The sequence below is a fragment of the Hyperolius riggenbachi genome, chromosome 4 (assembly GCF_040937935.1).
Source record: "Hyperolius riggenbachi isolate aHypRig1 chromosome 4, aHypRig1.pri, whole genome shotgun sequence".
Classification (NCBI taxonomy): Eukaryota; Metazoa; Chordata; class Amphibia; order Anura; family Hyperoliidae; genus Hyperolius; species Hyperolius riggenbachi.
In genome coordinates, this window is record NC_090649.1 from 308,179,267 (window position 1) to 308,197,746 (window position 18,480).

The following is an 18,480-nucleotide window of genomic DNA, read 5'->3' on the forward strand; positions in this document are numbered from 1 at the left end:
GGGAGGCCCTACAGCTGCGCAGCCGCACTCACGTGTATGCGGACTGCGCAGCCGCGGCCAGCTGTGCGTGGATCGGGGGGGGGAGGCCCTAGAGCTGCGCAGCCGCACTCACGTGTATGGGGACTGCGCAGCCGCGGCCAGCTCCGTCTGCCATATCAGGAGAGTACGATCCCATCTGTGGGGTCAGGAGCGGCACGGGGGGCTATTACACTGCGGGGACCAGGCGGAACTGCACGGAGGGAGCGGATGGCGTCCTCCGTGCATTTAAACGTGGTTAAGGTACTTCACTTTTTTAAAGTTTTTGGGCTCGTAAGTCCTTTAAGCCCACAGGGTTGTTCATTTTTTGTATCTGAGAAACTTTCACCTCCCATTCATTCGCCATTAACTTTATCACTACTTATCACAATGAAATGATGTATATCTTGTTTTTTTCGCCACCATTTAGGCTTTCTTTGTAGGGTACATTTTGCTAAGAATTAATTTATTCCAAATCCATTTTAACAGGAAGATTAAGAAAGAAATGGAAAAAAATATTTATTTCTCAGTTTTTGGCCATTATAGTTTTACATGCTACCGTAATTAAAACCCATGCATTTTATTTGCCCATTTGTCCCGGTTATTACAACGTTTAAATTATGTCCCTATCAATTTATGGCGCCGATATTTTATTTGGAAATAAAGGTGAATTTTTTCAATTTGCGTCCATCACTATTTACAAGCCTATAATTAAAAAAAATATATATTAACATACTCTTGTCATGCATATTTAAAAAGTTCAGACCCTTCGGTAACTATTTATGTTTTTTTTTAATTGTAATTTTTTTAATTTTTTTTTTTTAATAATTTTTATTTGGGTAATTTTTGGTGTGGGAAGTAAACAGCTAATTTTTAAATGTAATACAATGTATTTATTTATTAAAAAATACATGTGGGTGTAGTTTACTATTTGGCCACAAGATGGCCAGTGTCAAAAAAGTGATCGTACGCTTCCAGGAACTCGATAGAGGACGGGGAACTTTTTTTTTTTTTTGCAGAAATACTGCAGTCTCTGATAAGAGACCATCGGTTTTTCTGCGGGGGACTTAGATTGGTGAATGGGAACTATAGTCCCATTCACTGATCGGGGGACTAATGGCGGGTGAGCGCACGCACCGCAAACTGACAGCAGCACAGCCTATCTGGACGAACATATTTGTCCAGATAGGCTTAAGTGGTTAAAAGGTGAAACTAATATATGAAAGATTCATACATGCAAAGCAATATATTTCAAGCATATATACAGGATCTTCTAAAAAAAATTAGCATATTGTGATAAAGTTCATTATTTTCTGTAATGTACTGATGAACATTAGACTTTCATATATTTTAGATTCAAATACACACAACTTAAGTAGTTCAAGCCTTTTATTGTTTTAATATTAAATAGGAGACACCGAGGGCCCAATATAGTGTAGTATGTATTGGAAACCGTGGATAAATGTAAGTGTGAGATGAATATACTCACAAACATGGGTTTCCTCTTAGGCAACCACTGTAGATGCAGGTGAGGAGATTAGATCTGTCCTCACTCAGGATTAAGATGTCGCTCTCTGTAGATCAGGAAAGTAGGGGTAGGTCACCCAGAGGTGCCATTCGTGCTACTGACGAGCTACTGTTTGTCCCCAATCTTATTGCCTGATGAAGCGGGCTGTGCCTGCAAAACGCGTTGCATCTTTTGGGGTACCAATAATAAATGTATTTGTTTAATTCAGACAGTATTTTGAGTCTGCTTTCCGGAGGTAAGTCCACCACTGCCTCCCAGCAAACTTTAAAAAATTTTTATTACCTTTTATTCTGCTGGCGCCTCTGTTCTCTTACGATAATTGTTTTAATATTGATGATTTTGGCATACAGCTCATGAAAACCCAAAATTCCTATCTCAAAAAATTAGCATATTTCATCCGACCAATAAAAGAAAAGTGTTTTTAAAACAAAAAAAAGTCAATCTTCAAATAATTATGTTCAGTTATGCACTCAATACTTGGTCGGGAATCCTTTTGCAGAAATGACTGCTTCAATGCGGCGTGGAATGGAGGCAATCAGCCTGTGGCACTGCTCAGGTGTTATGGAGGCCCAGGATGCTTCGATAGCGGCCTTAAGCTCATCCAGAGTGTTGGGTCTTGCGTCTCTCAACCTTCTCTTCACAATATCCCACAGATTCTCTATGGGGTTCAGGTCAGGAGAGTTGGCAGGCCAATTGAGCACAGTAAAACCATGGTCAGTACACCATTTACAGGTCGTGCTGAAAAATGAAATCTTCAGCTCCATAAAGCTTTTCAGCAGATGGAAGCATGAACCCACTTTTGAACCAGAAACAGCGGCAGAAGCGCCTGACCTGGGCTACAGAGAAGCAGCACTGGACTGTTGCTCAGTGGTCCAAAGTACTTTTTTCGGATGAAAGCAACTTTTACATGTCATTCGGAAATCAAGGTGCCAGAGTCTGGAGGAAGACTTTGGAGAGGGAAATGCCAAAATGCCTGAAGTCCAGTGTCAAGTACCCACAGTCAGTGATGGTCTGGGGTGCCATGTCAGCTGCTGGTGTTGGTCCAGTGTGTTTTATCAAGGGCAGGGTCAATGCAGCTAGCTATCAGGAGATTTTAGAGCACTTCATGCTTCCATCTGCTGAAAAGCTTTATGGAGATGAAGATTTCATTTTTCAGCACAACCTGGCACCTGCTCACAGTGCCAAAACCACTGGTAAATGGTTTACTGACCATGGTATTACTGTGCTCAATTGGCCTGCCAACTCTCCTGACCTGAACCCAATAGAGAATCTGTGGGATATTGTGAATAGAATGTTGAGAGACGCAAGACCCAACACTCTGGATGAGCTTAAAGAGGAACTCCAGTGAAAATAATTTAATATAAAAAGGTGCTTAATTTTTAATATAATTATGTATACATGATTTAGTCAGAGTTTGCTCATTGTAAAATCTTTCCTCTCCCAGATTCACATTCTGACATGTATTACATGGTGACATTGTTACTGTGGGCAAATTATGTAGCTGTTCTGGCTTTAACAGACAGCTATAAACAGCCATTTCCTGTGTGTGTCATTGTTACATTGTGGCAGTTTGCCCAGAGTACCGTACGGTACCAGAGCCTCTTGTGGGAGGGGTTTCAGCACAAAATCAGTCATACAGCGCCCCCTGATGGTCTGTTTGTGAAAATCATATTTTTCATGTAAAAGTGGGTATCAGCTACTGATTGGGATAAAGTTCAATTCTTGGTCGGAGTTTCTCTTTAAGGCCGCTATCGAAGCATCCTTAGCCTCCATAACACCTGAGCAGTGCCACAGGCTGATTGCCTCCATGCCACGCCGCATTGAAGCGGTCATTTCTGCAAAATGATTCCCAAACAAGTATTGAGTGCATAACTGAACATAATTATTTGAAGGTTGACCTTTTTTGTTTTAAAAACACTTTTCTTTTATTGGTCGGATGAAATATGTTAATTTTTTGAGATAGGAATTTTGGGTTTTCATTAGCTGTATGCCAAAATCATCAATATTAAAACAATAAAAGGCTTGAACTACTTCAGTTGTGTGTATTTGAATCTAAAATATATGAAAGTCTAATGTTCATCAGTACATTACAGAAAATAATGAACTTATCACAATATGCTAATTTTTGGAGAAGATCCTGTATGTATGTATGTATGTATGTATGTATGTATGTGTATATGTGTCTAAGTGCCTCCACCTTCAAGGAAGAAGAAATAGCGCCCTGCCCCCAGGGCCGGTCCAAGCAAGAAGAAGGGGCCGGTCCAAGCAAGAAGAAGAAATAGCGCCCTGCCCCCAGGGGCGGTCCTACACTTGCTGCAAAGCTGGAAGGGGCAGCGGGAAGGAAGGGGGTATTGGGCACAGTGGCGGGGAGGGGGGTTGGACCCCCCCTCCCTCCCCTGGGTCCCCCATCTGCGCTCCCCTCTAGCTTAAGTTCAGCAGCAGCAGCCGCCGCTATTAGTAAGAGGCAGTGGGTGGGGATGACTCACCTCTTCCGCGTTCCACTGCTGTCACTTCCTGCAATGCCGTCCATTGCCGTCCATAGTGGGCTGCATTGCAGGAAGTGACGACAGTGAAACGGGGAAGAGGTGAGTCATCCCCGCCCGCTGCTTCTTACTAATAGTGGCAGGGGCTGCTGCTGAGCTTAATCTGGAGGGGGAGCGCAGATGGGGGACCCAGGTGAGGGAGGGGGGGTCTGACCCCCCTCCCCGCCGCGCCGCTGTGCCCAATACCCCCTTCCTGTCTGCTACCCTTTTATGCGGCGTATGCTACGATTATGGCTTATAGCTTCTAAGAACCCCAAATCAAAATTTCAGACCATTAGAATATTATGAATATGTTCACTATTCTAGGCTCATAGGGTCAGACTATAATCAGCTAATTAATCCAAAACACCTGCAAAGGGTTCCCATCTCATATTAGTTTCACCTTATAACTCCTTCCCGACTGCCCAACACCGATAGGGAAGGTAGCTCTCCGAGGACCGCCTAACGCTGTCACGTCCTGGGGGAGGAGATTAGCGGGGATCGCGCATTCCCGCTTGGGTGACGGAGCAAAGCTCCGTAAACAGTTTGCCAGTGGTGATCGTTGCTGGCAGACTGTAAGAAAAAAAAATTAACATTTTTATTGTACAGCGCTGCGATCTATTGCAGCGCTGTACTGGGGACAGCCCTGTCACTTGGCTGTCCCCTGGAGTGGCTCACCATGCGATCCCCTCTCATAAGCTGATCGCCTTGATTGGATCGCCCTGGAGAGTCTCAGGGGGAGGGAAACAAAATTAGATGTTTTTATTGAAAAATGAAAGACAAATGCAAAAAAAAAAAAATAAAGCCTGCAGCCGAAAGCTCTGTTGGTGGCAAGAAAACAGGGCAAGATTTATTTGGGTGGTATAAGTTGTACGGCCGTGCAGCACAACACTGTTAAAGCTGCAGTATGCTGAATTGTAAAAAATGGCCTGGTCACTAGGGGGATGTAAGCCTGTGGTCCTTAAAGAGAACCAGAGACGAAGCACCCTTATGTATTTTATTACATTTATCAGTGGGAACATGACAGTAAACACTTACCCTGCTTTTAGTTTCATTCTTCTCTGCTAAATCTGCCTGTTATCAGCTGTGCTAAGAATCCCCGACTGAGCATTCAGTCTAGGTTTGACCTGGAATCAATATAGCTGAGTCAGTCTTCTGTGAAGTCTTTTCAAGCCCAAGCCTGCCCCCTCCTGGCTCAGCTTTCCTGCTTTGCATACTCAGAGCTCTGATGACTGGGAGGAGCTGCTGCTGCCGAGAAAGAAGCTCTCAAACAACAGACAAGTGTGGCTGTGTGATCTGTGTGCACTGTGCAGTCATCATGCAGTTTCATTTTTATGAGAGACACTTCCTACAGGCAGCTGCACAGCATACCAGAATAATGAATGCAGCAGCAGCCCTGCTTGTTTATAGTCTCCTAGAGCCTAGACAGCACATCCAGAACAGCTCATAACCTGGAAGCAGAATGGGTGTGAGCCGGCGGCCATATTGGATTTTTCCTGGAGAAATAATGGATAAAAAAAAAAAACACTCAAAAAGGCACACCAGAGCGGCGAAATTATCAGGTAGAGCATTTATTCTTTACAAGCTGTCGACTGATATGTTTATTTTGTGTGAAACGTTCATCTCTGGTTCCCTTTAAGTGGTTAAGTTGAATTGCTGATATAAAAGGACTTTTGCAATATAGTCTAATTTTTTGAGTTTCACCTGAATACAAAATGCTCTACAAGTGGGACTTGAGGACAGACTTAAAGGGAATCTGAAGTGAAAATAAAGTGATGAGAATGATTAGTATGTGTAGTACAGCTAAGAAATAAAACAGTAGCACATATCCGTCTCATGTGGTTTCCAGTACAAGAAGAGTTAAACTTCAGTTATGTATGCAAAAGAGCTTCACTGAGCTCTGCGACCCCAAAAAGTCAAGGACAGTGCTGTCTTTTGAAGCTCTTATCTCAACTGTCTCATTGTTTTTAGTTTGTTTATGGTTTTCCTGCAGAGGAAAGTTGAAAAGGTCATTAGCTCTGCTCTGTGAAACCATTGAAAATGCTGAGTGAAATGTGTAAACGGCATATATTGGAGAATGAAGCAATTTTTTTTTAAAAAAGGTATAGAACTGAAAATAAAAATATGACACTATTTTCTTTGCTACTAATGTTGTATTATTAACTATCCGTACTACACATAGAATAAATATCATAAGTTTTTTTTCCCCCGCTTCAGTGCCACTTTAACACGGAGTTACTTAGCCACTTTCCCCACCACTACAGTATATCTACGTCAGCTGTGGCACCCTCCAAGCCACAGCCACGTAGATATACTGACCTGCTTGCAGCCCTGCTGTGCAGGAACAGGTGCGCTTTAGAGCGCACCCCCCGGCACTGTCAGCTGCCTAACTAATTGGCAAAAGGGAACATGTTCCCTTTTAGCCAATTAGTGACTCCCCCGGAGATGAACGATCATCGCTGTAGCAAACAGCGTGATCATTCATCTTTCCCCCTCCGTGGTCGGATCGTAAAAAAAATGCCCCTGCAAGATGAATATCTCACCTTACCTGGTTCCTGCGATCATCCTGCAGCTCCAGCCTCCATTCACCGCTCTTCACTCAGCCCTGTGACGCTAAATATCCGGGTCCCGGCTTGATGACGTCATCAAGCCGGGACCCGGATGTTCGGCATCATGTCTCTACCAGCTTTGCACATCTAGAGACTGAAATCCTTGCCCATTCTTCTTTGCAAAACAGCTCCAGCTCAGTCAGATTAGATGGACAGCGTTTGTAAACAGCAGTTTTCAGATCTTGCCACAGTTTCTCGATTGGATTTAGATCTGGACTTTGACTGGGCCACTCTAACACATGGATATGTTTTGTTTTAAAACCATTCCATTGTTGCCCTGGCTTTATGTTTAGGGTCATTGTCCTGCTGGAAGGTGAACCTCCGCCCCTGTCTCAAGTCTTTTGCAGATTCCAAGAGGTTTTCTTCCAAGATTGCCCTGTATTTGGCTCCATCCATCTTCCCATCATCTCTGACCAGCTTCCCTGTCCCTGCTGAAGAGATGCACCCCCCGATATTTGACAGTGGGGATGGTGTGTTCTGAGTGATGTGCAGTGTTAGTTTTCTGCCACACATAGCGTTTTGCATTTTGGCCAAAAAGTTCCATTTTGGTCTCATCTGACCAGAGCACCTTCTTCCACATGTTTGCTGTGTCCCCCCATGGCTTGTGGCAAACTGCTAATGGGACTTCTTATGCTTTTCTGTTAACAATGGCTTTCTTCTTGCCACTCTTCCATAAAGGCCAACTTTGTGCAGTGCACAACTGATAGATGTCCTTTGGACAGATTCCCACCTGAGCTGTAGATCTCTGCAGCTCGTCCAGAGTCACCATGGGCCTCTTGACTGCATTTCTGATCAGCGCTTTCCCTGTTAGGCCTGTGAGTTTAGGTGGACGTCCTTGTCTTGGTAGGTTTACAGTCAGGGACGTTCCTAGGGTCCTTGGAGATCGAGGGCACCTGTGGGCACAAGGTGGGGGGGCGTATGCGGCGCGCGCGCAGCGGCAAAACATGGGTGTGGCCATAGTGAGTGGGTGGGGCCAAATTTACATGAACTTAGCAACGGTGTAAGCTACAGATAACGGGCCTCCCCATCAAAATATTGGATGGAGCCCCATGTCCTTTATTTAGATAATTTACCACCAGTATAGGCATAGATCAGATCAAAGATGTATACGCACATACAATTTTGATTGATCAATCACTGACCAATTTTACCACCCCCATGCAGTAAGTGGGCCAACAGACAATGAATTTGATGAACAGAGCTAAAATTGGCTAATCAAAATTGTATGTGTGTACCAGGCTTTACAGCTAAAACTGTACATACTGAAAGTAGCAGGGATCAGCACACACTGCAGCTAGTTTACTATCAGTACAGGCACAGAGTAACAGCTTATACTGTACATACTGTAGGCAACAGAGATCAGCACACTGCAGATAGTTTACCAACAGTACAGGAACAGAGTAACAGCATACATTACACATACTGAAGGGCGCTGTGATCAGACCACACTTCTGCTTGTTTACAGAGTAAAAGCTTACACTTTACATACTGAAGGTTGCAGGGATCAGCCCACACTTTGGTGAGTTCACAATCAGTACAGGCACAGAGTAATAGCGTATACTGTAGGTAGCAGAGATCAGCACACACTGCAGCTAGTTTACTATCCGTACAGGCACAGAGTAGCAGCTTACGCTGTACATACTGAAGGTAGCAGAGATCAGCCAACATTTCAAAGAGTTTACTATCAGTACAGGCTCAGTGCTATATAAATACATAATAATAATAATAATAATATGGTAGGACATTAGACTATGACAGGATTCGATTGTGAGCTCTCCTGAGGACAGTCAGGGACATGACTATGCGCTCTGTAAAGTGCTGCAGAAAATGTCACTGCTATATAAATACATAATAATAAAACTATGGTATTACATTAGAGTATGACTATGGCAAGATTAGATTGTGAGCTTCTCTGAGGACAGTCCGTGACATGACTATGTACTCTGTTAAGTGCTGCAGAAGAGGTCAGTGCTAAATAAACACAATAATAATATGGAAGGACATTAGACTACGGCTATGGTAGGGATAATATATTGGGGCTCCTCTGAGGACATTGAGCAGTATGACTATGTACTCTATTAAGTGCTGCAGGAGATGTCAGTGCAGAGGACGGGGCACAGAGAGACAGATGTACATACACACTGTACACACACACACACACTGTACACACACACACACTGTACACACACACACACACACACGTACACACACTGTACACACACACTGTACACACACACACTGTACACACACACTGTACACACACACTGTACACACACACACTGTACACACACACACACTGTACACACACACACTGTACACACACACACTGTACACACACACACTGTACACACACACACTGTACACACACACACTGTACACACACACACACTGTACACACACATGGCACAGAGAGAGATACAAACAGGATAGGGCACAGCCACACAGACAGACACACACACAGACACACATGGAGGCACACACATGCAAAGTTTACATACTACATACATACACACACTCTCTCTCTCTCTCTCTCTCTCAGCACACCACACGGTAGAGAAGGGAGGGGGAGGGCAGAGGGGAGAGAGACACTAGAAAGGAAAGAAGCCAGACTGAAAGCCAGCCAGAGTATATTACCTCCCCCGACCTGCTGATTAGCTGCTACATGCCCCGTGTCCCTGGATGGCTCTGGCTGTCAGCTCTGTGTCCTTCTCCCCTGACAGTCTTCAGCTTGCTCCACGATCCTCCTCAGGCTTCAGTGTGTGCGGTGGCTGGGAAGTGCAGGTGCCGCCGCCCACTGAATCAGCTCTTCTCGGAAACTTGCTGGCTGCTGATATTCTCCCCACCAGGCCCAGGAACTTCAGGAATACCGCGCTCCGTTCAAAACGGCTGGGAGGCGGAGCTTCAGTGTGGCCAATCTTGGAGGTGACAGGGAGAAGGGAGGGAGAAGGGGTGGAGCGGCTGGAGTGATGCTACGCTGGCCAATGCTGAAAGGGGAGAAGAGAGCAGCATAACAACAAACGGGGACTGAAGTGCCCCGCATCAGGTGACAGAGGTTCGTGGCACAGTGGGCGGAGAGCACGTGCCTCGGATCTTTAGCCCTAGCGACGCCTCTGTTTACAGTTGTGCCATACTCCTTGTATTTCTGAATGATCACTTGAACAGTGCTCCATGGGATGTTCAAGGCTTTGGAAATCTTTTTGTAGCCCAAGCCTGCTTTAAATTTCTCAATAACTTATCCCTGACCTGTCTGCTGTGCTCTTTGGACTTCATGGTGGTGTTGCTCCCAATATTCTCTTACTCATCGCATAATGGTGTTCCTTTCATATAGTTTATAGGGTATTCCTCAAGCCAAATACTATTTTTGTTTTGTTTTAATACTCGAATGCCCTATAAACTAAACAAGCCTCGCCCACAGCCCCTTTTGTGCCTTAGCACTGTGGCAAGGGTTTTGTGGGAGCTCAGTCTGGGCAGGAGGAGGAGGTTTCTAGCCATTGATTTCAGAGGCAGAGGAGAGGGGACTGAATTTACACACAGGCAAGCTTATGGCATCTCAAGCCCTCAGCCTGTGACAATGTGACAAACTTAACATGGCTGCCCTCATTGTATCACAGGAAGAAATAATCAAAGTTTTAAAGCTGTTTGCAACTAGATATGCTGTGTAAACTACCTAAACTTTAGATAAGATATATAGACAACTTACTTGTTATACTTAGTTTTTTATCTCGGATCCGCTTTAATAGACCTCCATGATGTTTACATAGACCCTGTTGGTGCTAGGTACTAAAAAAAAAAAAAAAACGTGTGTGTGTGTGTGTGTACGTGTGTGTGCGATGCATATATGTATGTATGTATTCCATTTTTGTCTGTGAACAGATTTAATCACTTAGGCTAGGTTCACAGTCATAGTTGCATAGCATTCCCCGTGACAGCAGGAACGCAACAAAAAGGGAAATAAGCGGGCACATTATCCGTGCTCTGCGTCAAATACAGTGAAACAAACAGTCAATGAAAAGTATGCTTACGGTCACTGTTAACATGCGCAATTCACGGTAACTTCCTGCATGCAGTAAGTGAATGTCACTATAGGTGGTGCATTGCAGTGTTGCAAGCCGCATTAGAATGTAACAGTTATGCCACACCGAAAAGCACCACTGTGAACCTAGCCTTCCTGTCAGGACAGGTAGAAGAGGAAAATTCTCCCAGAAGCGGTTACAGACAATAGAAAAAAAAACTCTTCAAAGGTCTTTCCACAATATATACAATTTTTCTTAGCTTTAGTGCCCTTATACGGAGGGGGGGGGGGGGGGGGGGGCGGGGGTGGTCGGATTTGGCAGACACTTACCCGATTTCCATAAAGCATGACCTTTTCCAGAGCGACTCAACCCCTCTTTCTTCTCTTGATTTTTACAATGAAGACCATCTGCAGCTATGAAACAAGAGAACGATATTAGTCAAATGTTAAAGATACCAACAACCTATGACAACAACATTTTACGAACTTGAATGCACACTGCATAGCTGTTTCACAATTGGGGAGGCATATAAGCCTTATTTAGCATATAGGCTACAATCACAGTGCGAGTTGCGTTGCGTTCTCTGTAAAAACTAGAAGTTAAACCCACAAATTGTATTTGCTCATCCATCCTGGTTATTACAACATTGAGATTATGTTCCTAGTACAATGTATTATGACAATATTTTATTTGGAAATTAAGGTGTCTTTTGCTTTCTCATTGTACACCATCGATGATTAAAAACCTTATTTGCTAAAATAACACTAATATACCCTCATGGCATACATATTTAAAACACCACGTTCCTAAGGTAACAATGTTATTTTTTTTAATATTTTTTCACTTTGTTTTCATTTTACAAGTCTTGGTTTTGGTGCAGAATATACAAATTTTTTTATTGTTTTTGATTCAGTTTGTTACTAAAAAGAATACACAAGACATAGTCCTTAACCGTAAAACACCCTAAAATCTATTCTACTAACCACGGTTAAAAGTTACACCATATGTCTTGTGCAGCTGTACTAATACTTTCCCAAGTTCGATCATAATTTTGAAAATTAATTTTTATGTTGGATTGAGTTTGTCCCTACCCATTTCTCATGTGATGTGTGTCCAAGCTTTAAAACACACCAAATGTATTCTACAACTCTTACAAATGATACCACATGTGCCTCATTTAGTAACAAACTGGTTGTGCACTCTCCACAATTACACTGGACATGTATACTCGTCCAGTTAGGCTGAAGTGGTTAAAGGGATCCTAAAGTTAGAGCGATATGGAGGCAGACATGTTTAAGTTTAAACAATACCAGTTGCCTTTTCTGTCCAGCTGATCCTCTGACCAGAGCAGAATCATCCACCAGGCAACCTAGGCAGGTGCTTGGGGCCTGGTAGGTGTCAAGCACCTCAACTGCCACCTTCTTTAACCTGCTGGGCGGTCTGGACGAGCTCAGCTCGTCCAGTACCGCCGGAGCCTGCCGCTCAGGCCCTGCTGGGCCGATTTGGCTGAAATAAAAAGCAGCACACGCAGCCGGCAACTTTGCCAGCCGCGTGTGCTGCCTGATCGCCGCCGCTCTGCGGCGATCCGCCGCGAGCAGCGGCGAAAGAGGGTCCCCCCAGCCGCCTGAGCCCAGCTTAGCCGGAACAAAAAGTTCCGGCCAGCGCTAAGGGCTGGATCGGAGGCGGCTGACGTCAGGACGTCGGCTGACGTCGATGACGTCACTCCGCTCGTCGCTATGGCGACGATGTAAGCAAAACAAGGAAGGCCGCTCATTGCGGCCTTCCTTGTTTATTCTGGGCGCCGGAGGCGATCGGAAGAACGCCTCCGGAGCGCCCTCTAGTGGGCTTTCATGCAGCCAACTTTCAGTTGGCTGCATGAAATAGTTTTTTTTTTATTAAAAAAAAACCCTCCCGCAGCCTGCCTGGCGATCTTAATAGAACGCCAGGCAGGTTAAGGAGGTCCCAAATATACTACCTAGTCTAGGGCCCCATTACATCTTAATTCCTCTTTGCCTCAAACACTTTTAGGCAAAGACCCTAAACAAGCATGCAGATCAGGCGTTTCTGACAAAAAAAATCTTACAAGAGTAGATGCATGCTTGGTTCATGTGTTTGATTCAGATGCTACTGCAGCCAAAACTGCCAGGAAACTGGTATTGATTACACGGATATAAATAGGGCAGCCTCCATATACCTCTTGCTTCAAGTTCCCTTTAAGGTTCCTTTTCAGCGGAAGGCTGGAGGTTATGAATTCACCACCTGTCAGCTGCGCAGAGATTAGATGCGTGCTAGCACTCAGCACAGGAGTTGTAAAGGCAGCTCCACCCACACAAGTCCTGTTTTTTTCTGCAAAGTAAGACCACCTTATGTCAAATCCTAATTCATGGTGTTGCCAAAGCATTCAGCTGCATGAAATTACAACCAAAAGGATCTTGTGTCTGGCAGCTTCAACCGCTACACAAAGCACCCATTTCATCCACCTATGGAAAACAGGCCCAATTCATCAACAGTGTTCAGAAAAAGATGCTCTGTATAGGATTTTATAGGTCACACCAGAAACGATGCACTCTGCTTGCGGGCCAACCTTCACCTACTGTTACCTTCAGGGTCACTAGAAGGGATGGTCAATGAGGTACAAATAATTTTTAAGCTGCAATTTTTTGCAGCTTAAAAATGGACCAATCACATTCTGCTATGGCAGGATTCGATTGGTTCATTTTTAAGCTGCACATACGATATTTGCATAATTCTGCATTCATTCAGAATTATCTGCATCTCATTGATAATCCTTAAGGTGCGTACACACATGCGACTATAGTCGTTTGAAACGATCGTTCCCCCGATCGTTTCAAACTACTATAGTTGAAAAAAAAGCAGCTGACCATTAAGTCTGACGACGGACGAGCTAGATCGTTATAAACAAACGATCTAGCTTGGCGGATTTTTCCCAACGACGATCGTTTGCAAAAGTAGTACATTGTTGGAAACGGTCGTTCGTACTAGGCTTGACATGCGCATTTCACTATTTCTCCATGGAACTTCATTTTTATGCGCAGGCGCAATAGGTGCTTTTACGTGATGTAACGTTCGTTCTAACGATGTGATCGTTACACACCTTTTAAAACTAACTTTACTTAGGTCGTTCTTTCGTCAATTAAAAGTTCGTTCGTCGTTGACAACGAACGATCGTTGTCGCATGTGTGTACGTAGCTTTAGTCACTACCTTTTAACTAGTAAAAGCGGAAAATATGCCAAGAGGATGAGTGTTCAGCTACAGCAATTAATGCGTTACACAGAAGTGAAAACTAGTTTTTGAGAACAGGGTACACAATTATACCAACAAGCAGGTACATTTATGACAAATGAAAACACCCTGCAAATACAAAGGCTGAGAGGAAGTGTTACAGATAGGGTGTGGTGTGAAGGGGAAAATAAACTATATTAGAAACATAACTGTAATGATAATAATGGGGTGTAGGGTTACAGAAGAAGATAAAGAGAGCCCTCTAAAGGCATTTATTAAAATGGATAGAGTGCAAAAAGGAAACCTGCAGAGGCTACTGCACACAAATGTATTACCGTCAGCAGACATACATACATATTTTTAAAGTGGAGACTATGATAGTTTTATATTAGAACCTTTGGTAAGACCAGAGTATCATGATGTAAAACCTGAAAAAAATCACTAAAACAGAAACTTATCTGTTAAACCCCTCGTAGCCAGTCAAATCACTCCATCCAACAGTGAGATTGCCAGATTAAAAGTGAAATAGCTATGGAGGCTTTCATATTTCTTTCCATTTAAAGGAATGCCGCTTGCCTAGCAGCCCCACTGATCTTCTGTCTCCAATACATTGAGGGCCTGTTTCTGCTATGTACGAACATGCAGCATTTGGCTGGGGCTTCACAACAGCACTGGTGCCGCAAACGATTTGCAAACAGACCTATCACACAATGGAAATAGAACGTAATCCACAATCCAAAAACAAGCATTCAGATCCGGTGCTCTGACTGAACTCAAATGATGTTAAATACACATGCTTGTGTTAGATATGTGATTCAGACGTTCCTGAAGCCAAAGATCCATGCCAGGCAGTTAGGCAACTGGCATTATTGAACCACTTCAGGTCCGGTGTTTTCACAACAAAAATTGCAAAATACAATCTTGTTTCGCGAATTTCACCATGTTGGGCAATATCAATAACTAAGCAGATCTGTATAGATTTCTTCACTTGTAATATTAACCACTTCGTCCACAGGTCAGTAGATATACGTCCTCTGGGACTTCATCTAAGCCACAGGTCAGTAGATATACGTCTTGTAGCAGAAGCAGTGCTGTGCAGGATTGGGCTTGCTCCTGTGCACATTTCTGGCACTATCTGATGCAGCACTAATTGGTGAATGGGAATATAAGTTTCCTGAGCTAATGAGATTGATTTTTACTATGAAAAATACTTGTATTTTCTCATTTCATAGTGAAAAACACACTCTGTAGCACTATTTCAGAATCAAATATCTTCACCATAAATTGTGACAGGAACATAATCTAAGTTTTGTGATAAGCAGTAAGAATTGCCAAACAAAATGTGTGTTTTTAATCTACAGTAGCACTTTTTATTTTTAAACTGGAATTGGTAAAACTGAAAAAATACATGTTTTTTCTATTTTTTTCTTTGTTTTCCCATTAAAATTCATAGAAAACAAAATAGTTTGAGGGAAAAAATGGCATACAATGAAAGCCTAGTTTGTCTTGAAAAAAACAATATATATTTCATTTCTGTGTCATAAGTAGGGATAAAGTTATTTCTGATTAAATAGGGACATAGCTAAACTGTCAAAACTGCTCTGGTCAATAAGTACAAAACAAGGTCTGGATGCGAAGTGGTTAACTGGAGAAGCTCAGTGCACAGTAGAAATCTGGCTCCCAGCTTCCAGTAACATGCAGTGGCAAGGTCCATTAATGTAAACAACAAACATTTGATGAGTAATTTAAAAGGTCATAAATGTGGCATGAAAAAATATATTTTCATAGCAGTTTCCAAACCAACAGACCTTAAAACCCCCTTTTTTGCTAAGATGTGCAAGGTGAAAAATATGCAAGATAAAAAAGTACTAACATTCAAATAGATGGACACTACCAGATAAACAAGTTAGAAAAATAAAATAGGTGTCTTTTTGTAAGAAACAGGTTTCCAACTCTAGAGGGCACTATGTGATTGTATTTTCTTAAAACTGTTCTGGTCATTAATCAAGCAGCCAATCAGAGGACACTCATGTGACAGAGGCCGGCTTTAAATGGCCATGCAAGATTCTAAACAGGTCAGGTGTTCAACCCACTTCTTAGCTTAATCCATTTCCTGCTTCTAGGATGATCAGTGACATGGCAAATCATTATAGGCTTTTGCTTTTGCTCTGACATATTTATTATGCCGACCTGTAAAACCAGTCATTGCACACTCACAGGTACTTTGTTCTTCACTGCAGTTACACGTAACAGCAGACAACTAGCCAAACAGTGCAAACCATTGTTAGAATTAATTCAAGCACAGTTCTTACAGGCGACAAAAGTGACTAACAAGCTAGCACTCTTAGATGCTTTATTTATATGCATGGACTAGTGTAGGGAGAATATTTAAAAGGAGAAATAATTCTCAAGCACAAGGAGAATAAAAGCAAACCTGCACTAAAAAAAAAAAAAAAAAGCTATAAACTTATACTTATTTCAGCAGAGGAAGCCTCTGAATATTCCTAAGGCTGCCCCATCCTTTCAGGTTGCTGCTGTTCCAGTACTAGGTCCCACTGAACATATGTTCTCGTGGCCATACACCATGCTGTGTACAAGCGCAGCCGTGCCTGAAACTGTGCAGTTGCGCTCGTTTAAAGGGATGTGTATCCATGAACAAGAGAATCCGCGCCAGCAGCTTTCTTCTTACGTTTGCTTTAAAAGGACATCTGAGGAGGGGGAAAAGTTGACTTTTACTTACCTGGGGCCGGACTCCCGTAGTCTTTGATGTCCCATATTGTCCTCCGGGTTCCCCAAGACCCTGTCCCTCAATCGCACTCCCAGCAGGAGCACAATCATGGAGGCGCAGTGCATGCGCTGTAGTATGCGACAGTGGAACAACACAGGGCACCCAGGAAACTCGGGGTGGGGGAGGGTTGTAGGAAACCCCTGGTAAGTAAAAGTGCTCTTTTTTTGCTTTAAAGGGGAACTGAAGTAAGAGGTATACGGAGGCTGCCATATTTATTTCCTTTTAATCAATACCAGTTGCCTGGCAGCCCTGCTGGTCCATTTCTCTGCAGTAGTATCTGAATAACACCAGAAACAAGCATGCAGTTAGTCTTGTCAGATCTGACTTTAAAGTCTGAAACACCTGATCTGCTGCATGCTTGTTCAGGGGCTATGGCTAATAGTATTAGGCCTGGTTCACATTAGCGTTCGCTATCCGGATTTTCCGGATCTGATCCGGACCGCATACTGTACAAACGGAACGTACGTTCCGCATAGCAATGTAAAGGCTATGCGGACGTTCACACGTGTCCGTTCCGTACAGTACGGAGCCGGATCGGATCCGGACTCCGGACTCTTTTCCAACATGCGCTATTTTTTGGGTCCGGATCTCCGGCCCACGCACCCGGACCTGGGCCGGACCTGAGCCTGACAGCACCATCAGGAACACAGAAACCAATGGGGAACGGAAGGCACAGAACACACTGCCTACAAAAACCTGAAGTTCTACCCCACTTCCTATGCGTATCCAAGCGGCCATTTCGGATGAGGACACATGGGCCAAGCATGTCTGGAGTCGAGCAGCAGTGACAGACGTGCTGGAGCTGTTTGGCAGAATGTCGGAGGTGGAGGTGAGGCCTACAGCGAAGGAACCTGATTCTACAGGTGCACCAGGTGCACCTTCTGCTGACCCCAACATTTTTTTTTTTTTAATTTCGCTATTTTTTGCCCACGGATCCGGATGGCAGCCTGATGCATGCCTGATACATGCCTGATACAAACGGACCGGATCCGGATCGGAACGATTCTGATTAGGATTAGGTCAGGATCCGATCAGGATCCGATCAGGATCCGGTCCGTTTACTTGCCAAAACACAAGTGTGAACGGGGCCTACGAGGCAGAGGATCAACAGGGCTGCCAGGCAACTGGTATTGATGAAAAGGAAATAAATATGGCAGCCTCCGTATGCCTCTTACTTCAGTTCCCCTTTAAAGGATACCTGAACTGACATGTGACATGATGAGATAGACATGTGTAAGTACAGTGCCTAGCACACAAATAACTATGCTGTGTTCCTTTTTTTCTTTCTCTGCCTAAGAGAGTCAAATATCAGGTATGTAAGTGGCTGACTCAGTTCTGACTCAGACAGGAAGTGACTATAATGTGACCTTCACTGATAAGAAATTCCCCTTTTTACCTCTTTCTTGCTCTCAGAAGCAATTTTATGCTAGGAAAGGGTTTTATAGTTGGAATTTCTTATCAGTAAGGGTTACACTGTAGTCACTTCCTGTCCGAGTCAGGACTGAGTCAGCCACTTACATACCTGATATTTAACTCTTTCAGGCAGAGAAAGAAAAAAAAAGGAACACAGCATAGTTATTTGTGTGCTAGGCACTGTACATACACAAGTCTATCTCATCATGACACATGTCAGTTCGGGTATCCTTTAAACGGAACCTAAACTGAGAGGGATATGGATGTTTCCTTTTAAACAATACCAGTTGCCTGACTCTTCTGCTGATGTCTTTAGTTGCAGTAGTGGCTGAATCACACACCTGAAAC

The 18,480-nt window shown here is 43.6% G+C and overlaps 1 protein-coding gene across 8 annotated transcripts in view; it reads right to left on the bottom strand.

Moving 5' to 3' along the window:
- MAP7 (microtubule associated protein 7) overlaps nt 1-18,480 on the bottom strand; it is a 215,673-nt gene that overhangs the window by 61,801 nt on the left and 135,392 nt on the right. For all 8 annotated transcript variants that reach the window (XM_068231650.1, XM_068231645.1, XM_068231646.1 and 5 more), the window contains exon 2: nt 11,017-11,100. In XM_068231650.1, the coding sequence (XP_068087751.1) occupies nt 11,017-11,100 (84 nt within the window). The remainder of the gene's footprint in view (nt 1-11,016; nt 11,101-18,480) is intronic.